This window comes from Coenobita brevimanus, chromosome 71 (assembly GCF_032717465.1).
Source record: "Coenobita brevimanus isolate Jiangsu-jjx chromosome 71, ASM3271746v2, whole genome shotgun sequence".
Classification (NCBI taxonomy): Eukaryota; Metazoa; Arthropoda; class Malacostraca; order Decapoda; family Coenobitidae; genus Coenobita; species Coenobita brevimanus.
The window spans coordinates 4,513,456-4,535,102 of NC_137024.1; the positions used below are offsets into that span (position 1 = coordinate 4,513,456).

General features: G+C 41.7%; 1 protein-coding gene across 1 annotated transcript; it reads right to left on the minus strand.

Annotated features, from left to right (window-relative positions):
- Positions 1-676: 676 nt before the first annotated feature.
- Positions 677-21,538, minus strand: LOC145406632 (solute carrier family 22 member 2-like). Its single transcript, XM_080277709.1, has 8 exons — positions 21,511-21,538; positions 18,934-19,102; positions 16,387-16,534; positions 15,398-15,405; positions 11,988-12,247; positions 11,405-11,589; positions 8,878-9,020; positions 677-815 (listed from the first exon to the last, which is right to left on the minus strand). The coding sequence occupies exons 1-8, from the start codon at positions 21,536-21,538 to the stop codon at positions 677-679; spliced, it is 1,080 nt and encodes a 359-aa protein (XP_080133835.1).
- Positions 21,539-21,647: the final 109 nt, after the last annotated feature.

Below are 21,647 nucleotides of genomic sequence, written 5' to 3' on the forward strand. Positions count from 1 at the left end.
CCTATTTTTTTAATGCCACCCATAAATATATTGAATGCCTGTGGAAACGACACATTCATATCTATCCAACATAAAAAAAAAAGAATCCTCATTTTCCAAGTGTGCGGTACCGTCCTTGCACGCTGAAACGTATTCATAAAACATCTAATTATTTCACACCAATTGCATATATTCTCAGACACTCACAATCCCTCTATCATATGCATTCTTAGATCCGTGAAGGCAGCTTACGCCTTCTTGCAAATATAAACGAGTTATGTCGCGCAATTGATCGTTTGTCTGTGAATCCGGGTCCTGATTATGTTTGACTAGTTAAAAAAAATTAGATAACTTGGTAGTGTCGAATGTCCAGGCTCGCCAAAACAAACACTTCACGCGTGCATGGCAAAATACAGGTATAGGAGTACAATTTAGCTTGTAAACCATTTTGTAAGCTTTTGGTAGAGTGTGTAGGCACAGACTGTCTGCTCTGTGCTCAATTTAGGAGACAATAATAAAGTGCCTTTTCTAAATAGCGGTGTGTTTGGATATACCCTAATACTAACTTAAGAATAGAAACGAATGATAAAATAATTAACTCACGTTCAATAATCCTTTTACACTTCTGGGGAGGGTGCTGGAGAGGGATATGTTGACGTGGTGGCACTGATATTATCTAGGCTGCTCCACTGCATGGTTATGCACTCGTCTCAAATTCCTCGCTATCCCCCGAAAGGAGGATGGTGAGCTGCAGAATGGTGTCAACTTCAACGTGCAGTCCACTGTGCTCGTGTTTCAGATGAGTCTCTTCAGAAGCCCGCTTGAATATTGAGGATCTGATTACGAAGATTTCATTAGGTTATGACAATTTCGAGGCAGTGTTTTTGTTGTGGGCTCAGGCTCAACTGAAGCGTGAGCCCAGTGAACGGAAGACTTACGTTGTTCATTTGCAGTCCACCATTCTCATTTTTGTGAGTTAAGGGACGTTTGTACAACCGGACAATGATCCTTTGGGCTGTATCAATGCCACCACATGAAGGCATCCTTCTCCAGCACTTCGAAGCAATGTAAAAGACTTGTATGAACTGTGCAGTTGCCTTGATTTTTTGTAAGGTATTCTTTTAAATATTTTACTGATAGAAAGGTTATTATTAAACTGAATTGTAACATTAAACAATTAATTATATCATAAATTATTAATAGTAATATTTTTTCACTTTCTATGGTTCTGACCTGGCTGTCACGAATGCTTTATACCAAGTTAACTGACCTTTCTCCTAAATTCTGATCCCGCCTCACTTGTCCACGATACGCATATCCCACCCACATTGCTTCGTTGCTTTAAGTAGTAGCACGGAGGAATATTTACAGCATGCCGTGCAGTAAGAAAAAATAGTTTATTTTAAAAGTACAAAATTACAGTAACCTTCTAATGAATTATTATAAGAAGATAATGATTACAAACAAAACTTACATATTTACACAGCACTATTAATTCCTTCGTCTACGTTTATCAGTGGGCATAATGACCACATATATGTAACCTATATCTCCCTCCAGTCCCTTATCCATGTTTTATCTTTGTGTTTGTCGATTTCTCCCCTCTAGCTCCACCTTTCACTCCTCCACCTTTTTTCCACGGTGTCCATCGCAAGTCACTACAATATATATACAGAACGACACACTGATACTCTTGACTTCTAACTTGTGTATTATTTCTGATTGGGAATAAAAATATCTCGTTCTTTTTAATGTCTCAAAAACTCAATTCGTCCATCTTTCGACTCGCCCGTCTTCCACATTACGATCCACTACCTCCAAGAACACAGTGCGTGGTTGTTCTCCATCTCTTCCGTACTCTTGGCGTTTCTTTTTCTCATGATCTGTCGTGGAAATATCACATGACTTCTCTTACAAAATCTGCTTCACGGAGGTTAGGTGTGCTGTACCGACTCCGTGCTTTCTTTACCCTCACTCATTTTCTGGCTTAATACAAGGGTTTTATTTCTCCTTATGTGGAGTACGGCTCTCCTGTGAGGGGGGGAGGGTCGCCATTTATTGTCATTCTACAGAGAGTGGAGTCAAAGGGTTCTCATCTCGGAAATAAGTTCTTTTCCTCTCGCTGGCTCCCTTTAGCCCCTCTCTCTCTCTCTCTCTCTCTCTCTCTCTCTCTCTCTCTCTCATGACTAGGCATACTCCTCTGGTCACTGCTCTTTTTGCATCCCATCCCTACTACAACGTGCAAACAGTATCAATCTTGCTATTCATTTTCACCGCTTTTCTGTCCAACTCTTTAATGCTAGAGTTAACTGGTACCCTCAGTCTTCCATGTACACAGCTGGTTAGGCCTAAAACAGTCTTCATCATGTTTCTCTACCATTGACGTTCATTCTTTATAAGCAATCTGTACAACCAGCTCACAAGGAACGGATCTTGATTTTGCTTTTCTTCTGTTCAACTTTCTCAGCCTTTGATTCTTTTTCTTTTTTTTTGTTTGCTAATTTCTTCCTTTTTCCTCCTAGACAAGTGTTAGTGTACTGCAAACATGTGAAGGATTACTTTCGGGTGATGCTGTGAGTCACTTTCCCTCAAGGACCATCATGGAGTTGCCACCTCTTACTTTCCTGGGACAAGCCTTTCAAACTCAGTAGTGCACTGGATGATATGACCTTCTTGCCTTCCTTTTGTGGCGCCTCCTGCCCTGGTCAAGAGTCAAGCCTTATCTCCTGAACTCATGATCATCAGCACCATATAATATTGTCAGAAACAGCAACATCTTGATTACCATTTCACTGATTGTAGAAACTGAACGGTGTATTTAAACATATATTTAGATGTAATAAATCAATCAATAGCCAAATGTAACCTTCATCCCTTCCAAGAGCAGGTCCTTATCTGTGTACTTCATTCTGGCTGACACAAGACGAATTTATTTAGTCAAGTGAAGCCCCTGTGTTCTAAAATACTACAGGTTCCTTCAGCCATGTTCAGACACACTCACATGGACCCTTGCCCATTCCCTTCATTCACTTCCTCTCGGGTCAGTAGGGTATTTAGGTTTATTATCCGTTTTATTGTTCTAAACAGGTGGCACAACTCAAACCAAGCAGCTCCGTTATTTGGCTTTACAAATGACTCTCACCTCTCTCTCCGTCCCCCGAAAGAAGGATGGTAGACTACATATTGAAGACAGTTTCAGCCTGGAGTCCACCGGGTTTAAATTCAGATGAGGCTACAACAACTATCAAAATAGGTCAGAGGGCCTGTTACCTCACACCTGCCAGCGTGGTCTTTTTCCAGGTTTCACTGCTTGCGAATCTTTTATCATAATATCGAAGCACTATGTCTAGCACACTTGGCTGCTGCCATACAATACCCAGATTCAGTTGCTGTGACTCAGAGAATAATACATCAATAACTTAAACAATGCTAAAATCAGAATTACAAAAAAAATGCTAGCTATAGGGACAAAACTCCCCAGTGACACTACAGTAAGTATGAGAGATAGAGATTTTATTTCTCAGCTACTATAAAAAGTTCTAAAAGTGACAAAACTAACTGCACATCACGTATGTACAAAATACTTAAAACACTATGTATGTAAAAATAACAGACCTTATTATTTACTACCGTATCAAGTCGCCACAAAATGCATCCCAGTAAGTTGCACAATACGAAATACACCACAAAAATTTGGAGATCTGCAGGGACTTAATGAGCCTATAATAATGGGAGCTCTATGTACAGTTGATGTCTTCTGCCTCTGTTTTGATACTTGGCCCGAAAGAGATGGGCAAAGGTGATCAGGTAAATATTTAGCTAAAAAAGAATCAACAACAGCAACAGTAACAACAACAACAACAACAACAACAACAACAATAATAATAATAATAATAATAATAATAATAATAATAATAAAGGTGTTGAGAATTTGTGTTCACTGCAATAATCGTACCGTCGCCGCATCACACACCCAGAGCACTGTTACCGGATAGACTGCAGGTAAGTACGCCAATCATGGGGTAACAGAAACGGAGCAACATCAGACGGTTGTCTTGTGTCCTCACGATCAGAGGGCTTCCGCAAAACAGCTAACAGGCAGATGGTCCCGTTCACAACCAAAGGGAAGCGTGTCGAAGTGAGAGATCTTGTTGTGATTTATCAAGAAACTGTTTATGCATGCCTCACTGATCTGGCTAATTGCTGAAACCTGAACTTGAACCACGTTGTAAATGAAGTACCGGCAAATCCACCATCTATGCTTCATGTTGGTGTTAGCGTTAGGCAAGGCACTAAGAGATCGAGTTTAAATAATAACTTGGTTGTGAAAGTAACTGCATGTAATGGTGGCACCTCATTTACAGTAATTAATTTCTTCAGCGTCATAAGGGGTCTGCATTGCCCTATCAATGGCATCGTAAGGGATCTGATCCATTAGTAACTACTTGGCTGAAAGACCTCTCTCTAATCTCTGACTGATATCAGGAGTATTCCACCAACGTGTAAGGAGACGATTGATTATAAAATTCAGCAGGATTCAACAGCTGTTTCTGAAAAGTTCTTTATCAGCTCAGAAAGCCAGCCTGAGTTACCGTCAACAAGATGAAACAGAACCATTTAAACGATAAAGAGCTACATGAGCAAAATTCCTCGTATACTGTTCTCATGATCACAAACTGGTCATGGCAGGCAAGGCCTCGACCCTGACTGTGGCAGAGTACAACAAGGACATAACCTTGCATTTTTGGAGATAATATCATGGCAGGGAAGGCATACACCAATGTCGCCTTAACAGGTGTAACCATTAAGATAAGAACTGGTGGTTACACTACTAATATGCTTGCTCTTTTTGGTTTAATATTGCAGTGGAGAGTAACTTGAATTAACCGTGATCATGGGGTCCTTTGTAAGAAATTGTGTACAAACAGATATTGCCTATATTACAGCAAAGCATGAACACTACCATCCATCCCTCTTGCCAATGCACGAGCTAACAGGGTGTAACCCCAACACAGCCACCTACGGCACTGGATAATAAACTTTGATCAATGATAAATATAAAAAGGTTGTTTCTGACATCTACCAGAGATTCCCATCCCCCCTCAAATTTAGTGATTCTGAAGAGCAGGTAACTGTGCTCAAGGTTACAGGGTTACCACCTCTCAACCAGCGTATGTCTGAAGTGAAGCAATGGCACTGGGCTCACAGGTCAGAAAAGGGAGCTACTGTGACTAAAGTGAAACATTCCAAGAAAACTTCAGGTAGCATTACTTTTGTCTCCCTTCGACCGCTGTCCGTCCCCTGATCCACCGCTGCTGAGAGCTGCGAGTAGAGAGTTTTTTTTTTTTTTTTTTTTTTTTTTTATGTGTCCGACTCTGGGCATAGGCTTCACAGCCTGTTATCAAGGCCCAGCAGTCCTCCTACATACCATACACCTCCACATGTCACCACTTCGGCGCCAACACCCACCGTCCACATTGAACACATGCTTTGGCTTCTCATACAGGACTGGTGTACTGATATTAACGGGGGTATTTTTACGACATGTCGGCGGGTCAGATCAGTAAAACCTGATTTAATGAAATTCAAATCCTTAAACTGTTCCCTGCCATAGCCAGGATTCGAACCTGGGTCCGTTAGGACTTCAGGCCGCCTCTTTACCGATTGAGCCACCTCTCCCAGTGGACGCGAGTTCGATCTATTAGGCAGGGAACAGTTTAAGGAGCTGAATTTAGTTAAAACAGACTCTACTGATTTACCATAAGATCCACCGACATGCCGTAGAAATACCCTTTAATACCAGTACACCAGTTCGGAATGAGAAATGTGTTCAGTATGGACGGTGGTTGTCATCGCCGGAGTGGTGATGTGTGAAAAATGTGTGGTACGTAGGACTTCAGGGCCTCAGGGAACTGGCTGTTAAACCTATGCCCAGAGCCAGATAAAAGAAAAAGAAAAACCGAAATATGAAAATGTTCCAGTCTATGTACAATTTTCATGTTCTAAGCCGCTGAATAAGTGACACTAAGCCAATGATAACGATAATGATGGTGTTGAAGGAGGATTGATTTAATTTACCCTGAGTTTATCTCGAAATCCTTGCTGATTAAAAAAACAGAATATTCAGTGCGAAATTACTGCTTTCAAGACCGTAAGTAAAAACCATACAACAAATGGAGTTCTTGAATTAATAATGCGGATGGTGACAAGATTCGCAGGTGCTGTCATTTAATTATCAGGATTTTGCTGACTTGAGATTATGGCGTTATTCTAGAGTTAACATTTTCTGATCAAACACATTAAGTAAGCCTTTAATGTGGGTGTGTTACTCATTCGTCATAAAAATGTTTTCGTCGCATTTTCGTAATATTAATCATTATTTCCGTCATATTTTTGTAATACATAAAATTATCTCCAGTCATTTTTGAAAGAATGGGAATGACTTTTATTTCCTAAACCCATCTGTTATGAATACGAGTGATACAAAAAATGGTTAATTTCTAAGTCAAACGAGTAACTTTGAACTTTGTCGATAATCTGGCACAGGAAACATCATCAATCACTTAATCATACCCTAAAGCCATATCTATGGGTATGTACTGCAGTTCCCGGCTTACACATGCCTGATATGGGTACACAGCCAATTTTTACGAATCCTGAAGGGCGACCGATCTGCAGAGTCGAGGAACACATCTCGTCTTCGGGTCAAACCCCCCTACCCTAACCCCGACATCCTAAGATCCCCAAATCATCCTATTCTCCTGTGCATGCTCCACAAGGCTGCCGCCGACATCATCGCCACTGCACCAACTCGCACCCTCTTAGAAGTGGCACAAACCGCCCCACCTCCTCAATAGCCAACCCCCCCCCCAAAAAAAAAAAAAAAAAAAAAAATCAGCAGAAAAACGCAGTGTGCCGCTAAGCCCTTGGGGCACCGCAGTGCACATGCCATATATTCCCTGTTGCTATACAAGCCTTCCCACATTGACGGGGCTAATAGATGGCCCGGCCTGCACTACAAGTGCAGAAAACTTTAAACGAACGAACGAACCACTTTGATACTGGGGGAAGTGAGCTGCCCCCTATCCAACGCAACATGGATGGGTGTAAGTGTGGAATGCATTTGGAGTGTAAGATGGAAAGTGCATGTGGAAGCTGTGTTGGAGAGTGTGTGTGTGTGTGTGTGTGTGTGTGTGTGTGTGTGTGTGTGTGTGTGTGTGTGTGTGTGTGTGTGTGTGTGTGTGTGTGTGTGTGTGTGTGTGTGTGTTATCAGGGAACTTTAACAGGAGACGAACACGTGCGAACATATTAAGGTGAAATACTGCGCCCTCTTAAATGTCCAAACCAGGGAGCGACTGACCTGTATTAGAACTGGAAGACGTACAAGCAAGTGATCTGACTACCCGAAGCTCCAGACCATACCACCACATCAGGATTACACCTGTCGCTAAGTGTGTTTAAAAAGTTATGTTCTCGCAATACAGGAGGCCAAATACAGCCTTGATCTTGGTACATCAAGTGACTTAACAGTCAGTCACAGAGAGGAAATAAAATCTTAAATCATCATACCAGAAAAACTTGTGGTTAGACTGTCAAATAATCTTTCCATGCTAACTGGTTCCAAATTAAGCCACTTTTGCGAAACCCATGCCACTGGCCATCTTTCCATCTGACAAAACCCTTAGGATTTTAACTCCACTCCCTCTGGATTTTATTACAGAGATCGTTTACTGAAAAAAAAAAAAAAAAAAAAGGAAAAATGCAAGGAAGTCTATTCTCCAGATTCAATGACAGGCCCTCCTGGCAGCATCATCATACTACCTGCAGGCTCTGAGCTGACGACCGAAAGGAACTGGATGGTTTGCTAACTACGTAACACATCCCTGGTTCTTATTGCACGTACCCTTGAGGAATGATTAATCTGGTTCCCTCACTCCCTATTTTATTGTTGGTTTGGCCCCAGGCTCATCTAAATGTGAACTCGGTGGACTGCAGGCTGAAGGTGCCCCTCTGCTGCTCTTCGCTGTCCTCTTGTTAGCAAATGGGAGCGCTGGCGACTGCTTGCATGAATAGGCAGCTCTTCTGCCTGGCTTTAACGGTACCAAAACCACTCTTTACACCAGCCAAGTAAGACAGAAACTTTAGGGGCAATTTCTCTTCAGTATTAAGCATACTGGAGGGAATCCATCTCTTCTTGATATGCTCAGTGTTGGCACAATCCCCATAATGCACTGCTTGGCAAATGTGATGAACATATATCTGATCTTTAATGTCCTCTGATGCCATGTCAACCTCCTATGAGAAAAAAAAAAAAGAATACGAAAAACACTTCAACCTCCTACATGAGAAAAAATCCGGCCTTTCAAAATCGCTGCACTATATATTGGAAAGAGTTTTAGGACATTGGCACTCAAATATATCTAAAACCAATACCTGAAATAAACTTTACAAGCCTAACACCGGCAGGCAAGCTGGTGGTTCTCTTGTGGGGTTTGTATATTACGTTCATGGGTCGGGCCTTCCACTGTTTGTTGTAGTGTGTATTGCAGTGAAGTTCATCTCATCCCTGCCCGGCTCCTTTATCCTGGTTGAAGAAGAGTAACATTCCTTGATGTCTAGTTTATGAAAGTAGGGTGTGTGAGCTAGGGGGAGGGCGGTGAAATGGCAGAGGACAGGGAGGCATGGAGGCGATTTGTTTGTAGCCACCCCTTACGGGATTGAGGCGTCTGGCAATAGATAGACAGATAGATTAAATTATACCCTGCTGTAAGTTCATGGTATTCAATTTCAACATAATACATGCCGAATAATGCATAATTACAGGTGAAGTCACAAGTTATTTTGATGCTTCCTTGAATATGCTTTCTAATTTGAAGACAAGCAGATGAAGTGACATACTTAACAAGGCCAGATGTTTCTAGGGAGACGACAGTGTCATTCAGTGCGGTGTCTTTGGTCTCCGGTAGTAAGACAATTCCGGCTGCAGCAAGCAATGAGGTGCAGCCAAGGACCACGGAGGGGGCCGACTCCCACACAATCCGCTGCAAGTAGTCACAGCCATTGGATTACATACATCTCTGACATGGGACAAAATCATGCAGTAAATACCCGACTGAGTTTACACCTGTACTTGGGTATTATGTCCTTCTTTCGTAAGCATTTGAAAGGTAAACTGGAAGGCTCTAGGATGCTGCATTTAGTGTGGAAAAAAAGTAATGAATCTTGGTGCACAGATATGTAAAATAGCCACCAAGGTTTATACTATAGATAACAGGAAGGGCGTAATGTTTAAGTAATTATAGTTTTTATTTTTGGTGGGGATAATTAACTTTTACCTTATCCTCTGGAGCAAAAGCACAAACAGTTCCTCTCATACAGACTCACGAAATGCTAAACAGTTCACTGATCATTTTAAATCACCTCAGACAAGATGGTGTGAAGTGGTATCGTAGAACATGTGATGAAGGCAGACAACAACATCCCTGCGCTTCTACTGTGTGTGTGTGTGTGTGTATTATAAGGACATACATATACTTGCATGTGTCAGTTTTGTTCACTTGATGGCAGATCTCTATACTGCTTGATCCCTGGCAGCATCTGTTCCGTCCCTAACCCTAAAGCTATTTTGTTCATCCTATGTCTTCTTTTTTATCTCTTCACCTTATTTTCATCCTTTAATTTTCTCACATGTCCAAACCACATAAATCTATTTCTACGCATATATCAGCAATGAATTCAGATCCGATTCAGTCTCCCCTACTCACTCATTATCCTCCTATGTGCAACTTTGTCATTTAATCAAGCACTATATTTCCATCTACGAATCCTCAGCTCCACACGCGTAAGTCTGTGGTTGCCTCTCTTCTTTGCATATTCAAACTCTGATACCATAACGCAATACACTTTTCACACACACAGCATGCAAATTCCCAAAGTGTAAAAGAAGATCCCCTCATATGTAAAGCGAGATAAAAACTTTCTAAACTTCTTCCATCCACTTCTAACCCTACTCCAGTAAATATCATAATACTCAGATAACTTCATTCCTCTACACACTGCAAAGACTCATCCATCAGTCTTCCTATCAGTCTCTCCCTCTCCTCAGTTCTTCAGTCTCACCCCATTTCTGTCCAAATTTTGACTGGTTAAGAAAGCTTGTCTTATTAAATCTTCACATATTTAATACTTCTGATACATAACTTTCTTTCATTCTAACTCCTCTCTTGTATCCACCTCAACCACCTCCGTATTTTTCTTCCACTGCCCTCTGAACCCTACCGCTATTTATTTGGTCCTAAATCTTTCCCACTCTTTCACATCGTCATCATAACAAAGAGCACATGTAATCATCAGCAACTTTTTTACCATCTCTCAGTCTTACTCTTGACATACAGGCACCATGAGTTGATGTATTTATCTATCACTCCCCACCGACACTCATCGTTCAACACAATTCGCCTTTTACTCTGCCTAAATTTGCTAATACCTGACTTTACACATTTCACATCTTCCCATTCATTCAGGTCACTCCCCTTCATCTTAATGTTGTATAGAACTATCACCCAATACCTTCTTCGTCAGCTACACACATTGCTTTCACTCTCTCATATTTTTCATTAGCAGACCTTACAATCCACAGAGCCATACCGACCTGTCTAGTTTTCATGGGACTCAGGTAGGCATGGAATCCAGATATGTTGGTTCCTGGATCACTGGAAGGGAGATATATAGGGATGGGGGATCACTCGGCCACACCATCCTCTCTCCTTTCGTCTATTTGGTATACAGTGAATGTGAAGGCAATGTTCTCTCTCCCTTATCCCCAAGAAATGATTAGGTTAGCCATAAAAGCATGATAAATAGTTTCCGGAAAGACAGGAAATAATATTGCATGTCACAGAATGTAGTCATCTGTAGGCACTGCATCGCTATAACAAGTGAGTGGACGACTGGCGCTCCCACCTAACACAATAAACTTTCTGACAAGTGAAATAAGATACTGAAAAAGATAAGGCATCCTATAAAAGAAGCCCTGAGTTCTCCTCAAATTCGGGCGGTCATGGGCCCTGCATGGTGAGAGAAGGATGTACTGTATTTGAGCTTTTCCTGCTGCATCTTACGTTGTGATTCATTCCTCGAGCACAATAAAGTCTTCCTTGCTTCAACTTCTGACGGTCAGCCTTTTGAGACGGCACAAGACGTTCTTTATATTCAGGGGTGTCAGCTCGGAGAGGATGTAGCCTGACCAAATCAAGAAATTCCTACTTAAAGCTCAAAATATGTAACATTCAGTAGGATACAGAGTTGACTTCCACAAACATAAGAATGAGAGTAGAGAAACCACAGTGAGTAAAAGTTTGCCTTGTAGATGTGAAGCAAGTAAAAACAGGGTACATTAAACCATCGTGTGGTCATGTGCACTAACCAATGAGTCGATGAGGAAGGGGGCAGCGGTGGAGCCCACTTTGGCCATCATGGAGCAAGTGCCCAGACCTCTCGTGCGCACCTCAGTGGGGAAGAGCTCAGTGCCGTGGAGGTAAACAATCTGATACGCGGCAGCAAGAGTCAGCTTTCCTAGCAGAGCCATCGTCATCATCAACCAACTTATTTCTGAAATAAAAATCCTGTTTTTGTATTAGGAGGCACTGCTGTAAGTCACTTCAGTATTAATCAATTGTTTACCGCCACTTTAAAGTTCTATGACTACAATATCCAGGCAGTATGGAATATTTATCGTTAAGTGACAAGCCAAATGGTTTCCTGTAAGCCAAGAAAGCATTTACAACGCTGGGTGGTAACCATATAATCAAACCATACGTGCTCCCTACGTGTCAACAAGTGGGTTGGTGGAGGGTTAGTGCCCCTCTCCGTAAAGCAAATAACTCAAAGTAAAGTGGCCACCCCTTATGGGATTATGGCGTCTGGCAACAGACAGATAGAAGTGTGAGCCCTTTGTTTTATTAGCAACAGAACTACTAGTGGTGAGATAATATACCACATCATCGTACCTCTTGGAATGAAGGCCAGACTGAGGACGACGATTCCTGTGACGAAAAACAGGACTATGTTGGGGTAGCGACGTCCAAAGCGGCTTACGAGGGGGATGGTGAGAGTGCTGTCTGGCAACTCCACCAAGCCGCTCACCACCATGTAAATATAGGGGCTGGTGCTGAACGTGTCCCCGCCCAGTGACAACCCGTAGTACCCAAGCCCACACGACGCGATCAGGAAGTACAGGGTCAGTGTTATGTGCCGTATTCGCCTGGTCCTGTTGAAGAAATATAGTTAAATACGAAAGACTGTTCATGTTCTTCATATGGACCAGATAAAAAACGCGGGATCCAAGGGTTGAAACCTTGTAAAATATTTAATCTACAGATACTTAAAAGTGCACTGGAATTCAGTTCAAGACGTCTGGGCACACTGCATGTCAAAGAAAGACTGAGGAGGGATATGCTTCACTTGGTCAGTTGTGTACATGCAAAAAAAAAAAAAAAAAAAAAAAACTGCGTTAAACTTAGATTCATGCATTAAGGTTAGACTGATTTTGGGAGAGTGTGTGTGTGGATAAACAGGTCCTGGGAGCCCATTGTAAAGGAGAGCATGAAGGCAGAGAGTTTATAAGAACAGTGCCCAGTGTTAGACCTGAGGCAAAAAGCATTAATTCTACTCACTTTGTAAGCGCTGTGCATAGTAGGCTCACCCACCACATGACAACTCTGTATCTGTCTGTCTGTCTGGCTCCTCCCTCCTCTCATTTATATATATATATATATATATATATATATATATATATATATATATATATATATATATGAGTCCGACTCTGAGCATAGGCTTCACAGCCTACTGTCAAGGCCCAGTAGTCCTCCTACATACCATACACCCCTACATGTCACCACTTCGGCGCTAACACCCACCGTCCATATTGAATACATGCTAGGGCTGTCTCATACAGGACTGGTGTACTGGTATTAGCAAGAGTATTTTTACAACATGTCGGCTGGTCTTCCGGTAGATCGGTAAAGTCTGATTTTAAGAAATTCAAAGTATATATATATATATATATATATATATATATATATATATATATATATATATATGTTGCACATCGTTCACCACAGTGATAAATAAGGTGTCTGTACCAAGTAAGCAACTGTACAAAGTAAGGAAGCACAGCGCTGGTTCAGAGCAGCAACCTCTGAGGTGTTCCTTCTGCAAGATAAAATGTTGAGCGGTTTCCAGGATAGATCACAAGATAAGGAAATACTAAGAATACCGAGAAATGGCGAAGTTAGTTGTGTGCCAGTGAAGGCAAGGGGATAATCGTGTGTGAAGGGCGTGACATATACTGTAGAAAGATATGCTGATTTTTTTTTACATTAAACACAACTAAATGCTTCTCTCCCCCTCGTCAGAAATTATTGTGAAATTAAGAGTTAATGTGTGCCATTGCCGCTTCAGGCAAGGTTTTGGCAACTGATGTGGTGGACATTTCAAGATGCGCACAGATAAAAGAAGGTGGAAACATCTGCACAAGAACAGACAGGACTAGATGTACAGTTCAAAAGATCATTTATGAATGATCGGAAGAGAGCTGGTGAATGGATCAAACACTGAGATGAACCCCCGTTAACAGCTTTAGAAGAAGAGTGGCCATCTTTAACAAAATACGACTGACCTAAGAGACAATGTGCGCAAGGAATAGACCAATTGATAAAACACATTGAAAGAAAAGTTTTGTGCCATGTTTGGTCGAGGGTCTTGGATTAATTGGTCTGATCTGAAAGGAATGTAAAGGTGGCGTCACAATGGCTTTCTGGTTAAGGATATTGCCAGTAAAACGTCCTTGATTGAGCCCACACCGAGAATAGATTATGCGAATAGAAAAAAAAAAAACTCCGGATAAAGAGTTGCTTGGAGACTCTGGAAAGACAGTCGGGCTTGAACATTTGCACTGATTGGCAATGAAATTCACACGTGAATAACAAATCCACATATGCCATGTAATAAAATCAATGTCACGAGGCAACTTTGGCTCTGGCCTCTTGGCTAAAGTCAACCTCTTCACTCCATTTATATAATTCATTCCTCACACACACATTATAGACAAGTATAACACCACACACTCTATGGTCCTCTCATTCATGCTCCACAAGTACTCTAGGCTTTATAAATCACTCTCTGGACACCAACAAAAAGCTATATACAAACGCTATACTCCTCTAAGGCATTCTCAAGTACTCTGCATCATATAAATCATTCTATACATTCCATGTCTATATACTTGGTTCAGTGGCAGAGTTTATGCACGAATGTCAGGTGTCTGAAAGTGCAGTTTTTCGTTTGCTTCACTGGTAATTTTCCGGCAAATACTGAGTGCGTATCCGTGACTGTGCTGATAATGGAGCTTTTGACTTTGATATGAATATTATAATTCGTGAAAAGAGCGTTTCATGAATGCCGATGCCTGACGGTACAAGATATAAGCAGCTACAGTGTTGAGAATAGTCACCTTTCGTTTAGATGGGATGACTGAGAGCAAACATATAGTAAAATGCGTGGAAGAGTACTGCTTTCCAGGACAGAAGCAGTACAGGTCTTGAGAATAGGGGGACCGTAACAGAACTATACGCTTTATTGGGGCAAGAGAAAGTGGAAAGGACATCTATAGAAGGAATAAAAAAACAAAGGAGGGAGGAGAGATGAATCACAAGGCCTCAGTCATCCAGGGTAACAGGCAAAAAACACAGCAGAACCGACTATGGAAAAGATGAGGGAAAGAAAAAGTTAAACTGTTGGAGGGATCTTTGGCTGCTTCTGAAGGATCGGTAAGAATCTGAAGTGGAAAGATAAGAGCTCTTCAGTGGATGACCTTGTGTATAAAAGTCACTTACTTGAAAAGGATGGTGAAGTGTCCAATTAGGGTCCTGATATGGGAAGACAGACCCCCTTTCTTTGGCGCGTCAAGGTTGCTGGACTGCGGTATGGCGGTGGTCGTGAGAAAAAAAATCATATCATTAGAATATATACACTTTGTTTTGTGTTAAACTATCTGTGTTGATATACTACTACTACTACTGCTACTACTACTACAGTACTATCCACCACCACCACCACCACCATCATCATCATCATCATCTTCATCTTAACCAAGTCTCCCACAGACAAATACCGTGACTAATCACGTCTCCCAGATTCAGATGAGATGGGAAGATCCTAAATAGAGCTCTTCTTTGATCTTTCTTCACCAAACGAGGCAGAAAGCAGTTTTCGAGGTAAGTGTGGGCGATTGGGATGGTATGTTCTGGGCAATGGGATAATTACAGACATATATAAAGCCCACAAAACCCATCATCGGCGGTGGTGAAAGACATCGTTAGCATCGAGGTTTGTCTTTATCCTTTACTGGACCTACACATCACTCTGTATAGGATCGCAAGGTCCAGTGGCGTATATTTCAGAGATCTTAGGCCAACCAAGACATTAGGGAAGCCATGGGACTGTATATGTGGGAGAAACACCTCGCCAAATCAGTCATATTACCAATCTTGCACGATATGCCCACAGACAGTGCACCCACACACGGACATCATTACTAGCACACGGGGTCAGCGTGGTTTATTTGGCCTTAGTGGAGTAATTCTTAACATTTTTGTGATCAACCAACATGATCTAAAGAAAATAAAGTTCAGTAAGGCTACTTAAATCCCTGTACATCAGAACCAATTAGTCATGAAACAGAATTCTGCTAAATTAAACGATTAAAAACTTGAAGACAGACGCTAAAATGAACAGAACTGTTGTGAAAATTAGCTCTTTAGAAGTTATTGTCACAATTTTTTGATGCTATTTTATCCATACTTGAAAACAACACTCACACTTATATCAATTGTACTCGTAATCTATGTGCCATTCATAACAGGCAGCCTCATCACAATACACGAAATACTTCCTTTTCCTTCCAGGTTAAATATCTTATTAACTGGGATCAGCACAAACACAAAATAATAATGATCTCTACTAAGCATGACATTTTCTCTTTCATCAGTGAAACAGACACTGAACGCAAGTATAAAACGTTACTGCATGCCTTTCATATTTATTCAATGTACATTTTTAGGTTCAAATCACCTGAAGCAGTTCCTTGCGAATTTGCCATCGAAAGCCATCAGGGAATCCATAAACTTCACCCAAGTTTGAAACCATGCAATTGATCAACCGAGCAATGCAGCCTTGGGAGGAGTATAGTAGGATTATGTTCAATCCATATTATGTTTACAACCCAGCTCCAGTTATCCTTATTAACAATGATGATGATGATGACGATGATGATGACGATGATGATGATGATGACGATGATGATGACGATGATGATGATGATGATGGTGATGATGATGACTGTACCTCCATCATAATGTCCTCCATCACCGTTCGCAGCTCACGTTCAGGTGGGAGTGAGACGTGGTTAATGCGAGACACCTTCTTGAGCACCTGTAGAGCCTTGTTATGGTGCCCACTGACAATCAACCATCTTGGGGATTCGTCCAGGTACCTGTAAGGAGTTATCGTGGCATAGATGACCAGCTTATCCTTTTATTTCGTTTATTCCTTTTATACTACATGGCACTGAGCTATCTGCAACAAAAGCTCTGTCAAGTCTTTTGCATCTGTTTCTATGGATCTTGAAAGTCTCTCAGGTGAGTCCAATGCTACACACGCTGATGGCCTTAACTGCGCACAGGTGTCAATGTCGTTCAGTTCGGGTTCAAGAGACTATTTTTCAAAGTTCACACACACACACACACACACACACACACACACACACACACACACACACACACACACACACACACACACACACACACACACACACACACACACACACACACACACACACACACACAGAGGAAAGGCGACTGGATTTTCATGCCGATTGTCCTTGCATATGTCAACTTTTTCACCCGATACTAGCTGTCCATGCTGCACGATCTCTGGCAGCAATGTTAAAAATCCACTGTAGGTCATTTATTGCTATCCTAGTCTTCGCAGTGTCGGTAGATAATGTAGGCTGTATAGGGATAGTGTTGGCACAAGTATTAGTCTCAAGCGCCATTTGTCACGGGAATGTGGGTCAAAAATTGAAATGTGTGTGTGTGTGTTTACCTCTGCTTCTTTACCTCTGATTTACATACAGACTTTTAGATTGATTTTGGTGCATAACAAGACCTATGTTTGTATATAAATAGGCCCGAAAAGTAGCGGAGCATGAATCTCAACAACCAAAATTCACAGACATCCCTAATATGCTGGTATTCTATTGATCCCCAGTGGTGAGGTAATGCTTATTATTAGTAAAGCCCTTGTCAAGAAATAAATCACGTATCCCACATTCCGAATTCCATGCAGCGGAAATTATCAGTGTTTTGCAGCAAGGTATGTGGTAAGGTATACAATACACACTTGTTGTAGTAAAGAGTTAATATTCATACACATTTTTCTGCTGTTATAATAGTAGTTCCATGCCGAATTTCATATGTCTAGGAGAATTAGTTCGGGAGATGTAAGGCTAAATGTTTTGTTATATTTCAATTACCTTTTCCGACAATTTGTGATGTTAAAAATCAGCTGCAACTCGGCCATCTATTGACCAGTTTGGTTTATTAAGAAACCTGAATATATCTATATCTATATCTCTGTCTATTTATGTTGTATTGGTAAAACTCGCCAGGAAAATTGAAAAATGGAATACCGAACTTCGTATACTTTAACACACACACACACACCCACCCACCCACCCACCCACACACACACACACACACATACATATACGCAGACACACCTAGCCCTCATTTCTTTTCATCTCTGTGTCCCTAATCCTTTTCCTCCATAACTCCTTCCCCTCACAATCTCTTCTTTCCCCTCCCCCCTCTCCCTTTCTTCACATTCCTGCTGCTTCCTTCCCATCTTTTTTTCCTACTTCCCCCACCCAACTTCTCCATAACAGGTCAATGTTGTTGTATCTCTCCGTGTCAGCAGTTCCTCCAGATGTGAACATAATTTTTCAAACTGTTACCGCAGTTGCCTATCAGTAAATACTGCATCAATGATCCCTCTGCCAGGCACGAAACCAAACTGCTTCTCGTTAGTAATCACTCTTTCCCCAGTCATACGGTCCAAAACTCTCTCCTTGACTCCATCAGCTGACCTAACAGTTTCAGGCCTCTGTAATCACCTTAATTAAGAGCATCAACGTTCCCCATATAAACAGGATGACCTCATAAAAGCAGCGCCGAGTTTGTTTCTGAGTCACACAGTTGGTACAGCTTGTTTGGAGTCACCTTGTACAACCACAGACTCGTTCTTCATCCAGTTGTTTGGTGTAAAATGAAAGGTTGAGGTAGGGCCAAACGCTATGAGGTGACGAGCAGCGGTGTCTGTGGCGGAATAATCACCTACTATCGTGGGATACAAGGTCACTGCATCATTAAGGTCATTAGGGTTACCTCTCTGGGTGTTCATCAGGTCACCCATTTTGTCCACTGTCCCACAAAGAGTAAATGGACACCTGAGTCAAATGGCGCCAGCTGTCTAGAATTTGAACCCTGACGGTATCGGGTCGGCAGCTTCGAACCTAAGAACACTGACCCCCCATTTCTCAGAGCAATTTTCAGATCACGTGGAAATCTCACCCCTTCATCACCAAATACTGACAAAATATTAGTAATTGAGTTCACAGTTTGCTATGCTCCTTTTGGTAATATGAAATGACACCTCTGAATTGTTCAAACAGATAATCCCTTCCAGTTGCTTCTGAAAACTATTTAAAAAGTAGTAAGACAAAACTAAAGTCTATTGCATGTTTCGGAGGATTCGATTTAACAATGTAATCACCAAAGTTTAGACAAGATACTTAATTCTATGGCTGTATCATTGAACAGAAGTCTGACCTACCAGATGAGCGGCAGAAAACACAGCGAGGGGAGGGACGCAGTGAACATCAGCCACCGCCAGTCGTGAAAGGCAGACGCCAGCCCTCCAAGCACCATCGTTCCTATACTGAAGGGCACGAATACAATGAATCCTGCCGCTGATCTGTACCGCGCCTCCCATGTCTCCATAACTGTAAGAGGAAAACGGCTTCATGGCAAGTGTAAATAATGGTATTCTAGTTTTGAAAATGGTGTTTTAATTACGAGGTTTTCAGCACTCAAATGCAGGTCAAATGTTCTATCAGGTATCCAATATTCAGAGAAGAAGGAGCGCTCAGAGGGTGCAATGCCCGCGCCCACCAGCTGGTCTAAGTTCGAATATTTGACTTTGCCTTATGACCGTAACCTTCGACAGATTACTCTCAAAATTGAATCACATAATTTTTGCCTAACCCTTAACCCTTCCAGCAACTTTTGGTCAGATAAATTAAAGATCGTTTGAAGTGACTTGTGACCTTAACCTTTGACTGGTTGTTCTCAAAATCGAATATGTTTATCCTTGTCATAACATAATATCTGCCGCAAAGTTTAGTCTCCATCATATAAAGTTGTTTAAGTTTACCTGGCCACGTGACCCTAATTTTTGACATAGCCTTCCCCCCCCGCCCCCCCAAAAAGGTCAACCTCTTGGATGATCATCAACTTACCCACCATATATGATCCGGATCTGTTCACACCTGTTTTAGTTATTTTGTTCACACACAGACACACGGGTAGAACTTTGGCCTTGCTCTGTAGCCTTGATATTTGACTGGTTGTTCTAAAAAACTGAATGCCTTCGTTCTTGCTTTATCCTCAACCCTTCCACCAAGTTTGGTTAATACTGGAGCAAAACTGTATAATTTTGTAAGCAGTCACCCACACAGGTCGAACTTTGACCTTGTCCTGTAACCTTAATCTTTGACTGACTTTTAAAAATGAATCATTTCTTTCTTGCCTTACCTTCAATAATTTCTCTAATTTTTTTCTACAGTGGATAAAAATATATAACTTGAATTTATTAAGTAAACATTTAACCTGGCCATTTGACCTTGACCTTTGATCCACAGTTCTAAATCTACGATTCTATAAAACATCAGGTTGACTCACTGGTTTTTACCCTTTCACCAAGTTCGGTTAAAATCGGATAAATACTGCTCGAGTTATTTTGCACACACACACACACACACACACACACACACCGCTCGCTGGTGCAGTGGTAACGTTCGCGCTTGCCAACTGGTGGACGGGAGTTCGCGCCTCGCTCAGGTTGCGAAAAGTTTCACTGACGAAGTGGATGGTTACTGTCCCCCTTGAGCAAGGGGACGGGTGTGTGCGTGTGTGAAGGTCAAGCCTTGCCCTTAGATCGGACTATATGAGCTCTCAGCTCCCTTCCGGGAGGGTAAAAGCTGATCATCACAACTATCAACTGATCCTGACCGACCCGGTGAATAACACACACACACACACACTTGTTTCATCCACTGTTTTCTATCTGGGTCCTTGCTCACGCCCCTCTATGGAAGCACCCCCCTCCGCACATCGAGATTTTTTGTTTTTTTTTCGTCATCCTCCCCCGCTCATCCCCTGGGAAATTCCTTACGCCTTCCTAGGGGCCGCGCCTCTCTTGTTGAAAACCACTAATTTAAGCAAGTTATTTGCAATCAAGCAGGGTTAGACGCTCTCCATACTCTCCACCTTGGGTAAATCAGGCACCTGTGGATGCAACTGTACTTGAGCTTCGTAATCACTCCAAACAGAGCAGATTTTAAAAATATCAAAGCTGCAGCCACACTGGATTTGGTGATATCACATTCTCTCTGGGTGTACCATTCATCATAGAAAATGAAGAAACTAGAACACTTAGGATAAACACAAGTATATCGGGCATCGACACTGGACCGTACATATTCCACGTCATGTGGGGTAGAAACCATTCCACTGACTCGCAGATTTTAAAAATAGGTTTATTTTTATCTCCAAACATTATTCGTCCGTCCATTTCTATTCTTCGTCTGTTAATTTCAATTCTTCAAGCTGTTTCATACAGCTGTTTTCCACTTCTTGTTTATACTTCTCACTGTTTGTTTATCTCTGGACCAAGGTATTTAAGCTTTCCACTAAATGAAGTCTTTTCCCTGTTCACTAACCCATTACTGTCTGAGTCTCCATCTCTCTCAACAATCCTTACTTTTCATATTTTCATTTACTGTCAGATTTCTCCGCTGCCAGACCTCAGCAAAACTCTGAACAGTCTCCGAATATCTCGTTCACTGTTAGCAAGAAGTACACCATCATATACATTAATCAGTTTTAAAATAATCCTTCCCTCACTGTTCAGCGCTACTCATGTTCAAAATATTTGCTCGTATCTCCTTATGAGGGGAAGTCACACACCCTAACTCACAAAAAATGGCAGTAAATCACTCAGTCCAAAATCGAGTTATTCTTACGCATCACCAACGTTGCGAAACTTAACAGCATTCAGCGAGTCTCCATATGGGGCTTTGCTTGGGTGAATTGCCGTGCATGTGAAAGTCCTTAGGTGTGATTAACTGACTGAGCCGCTCCGTGAGGTGCTCCCGCATCTGAAAATTATCGGAGAGAGAAAGGCGATACAAAGCCTGTTAAGCCAACGAGAACAAGCAGAATGCTGGCCTGTATTCTCGTTGGCCTGGCACACTTCCTAACAATGGC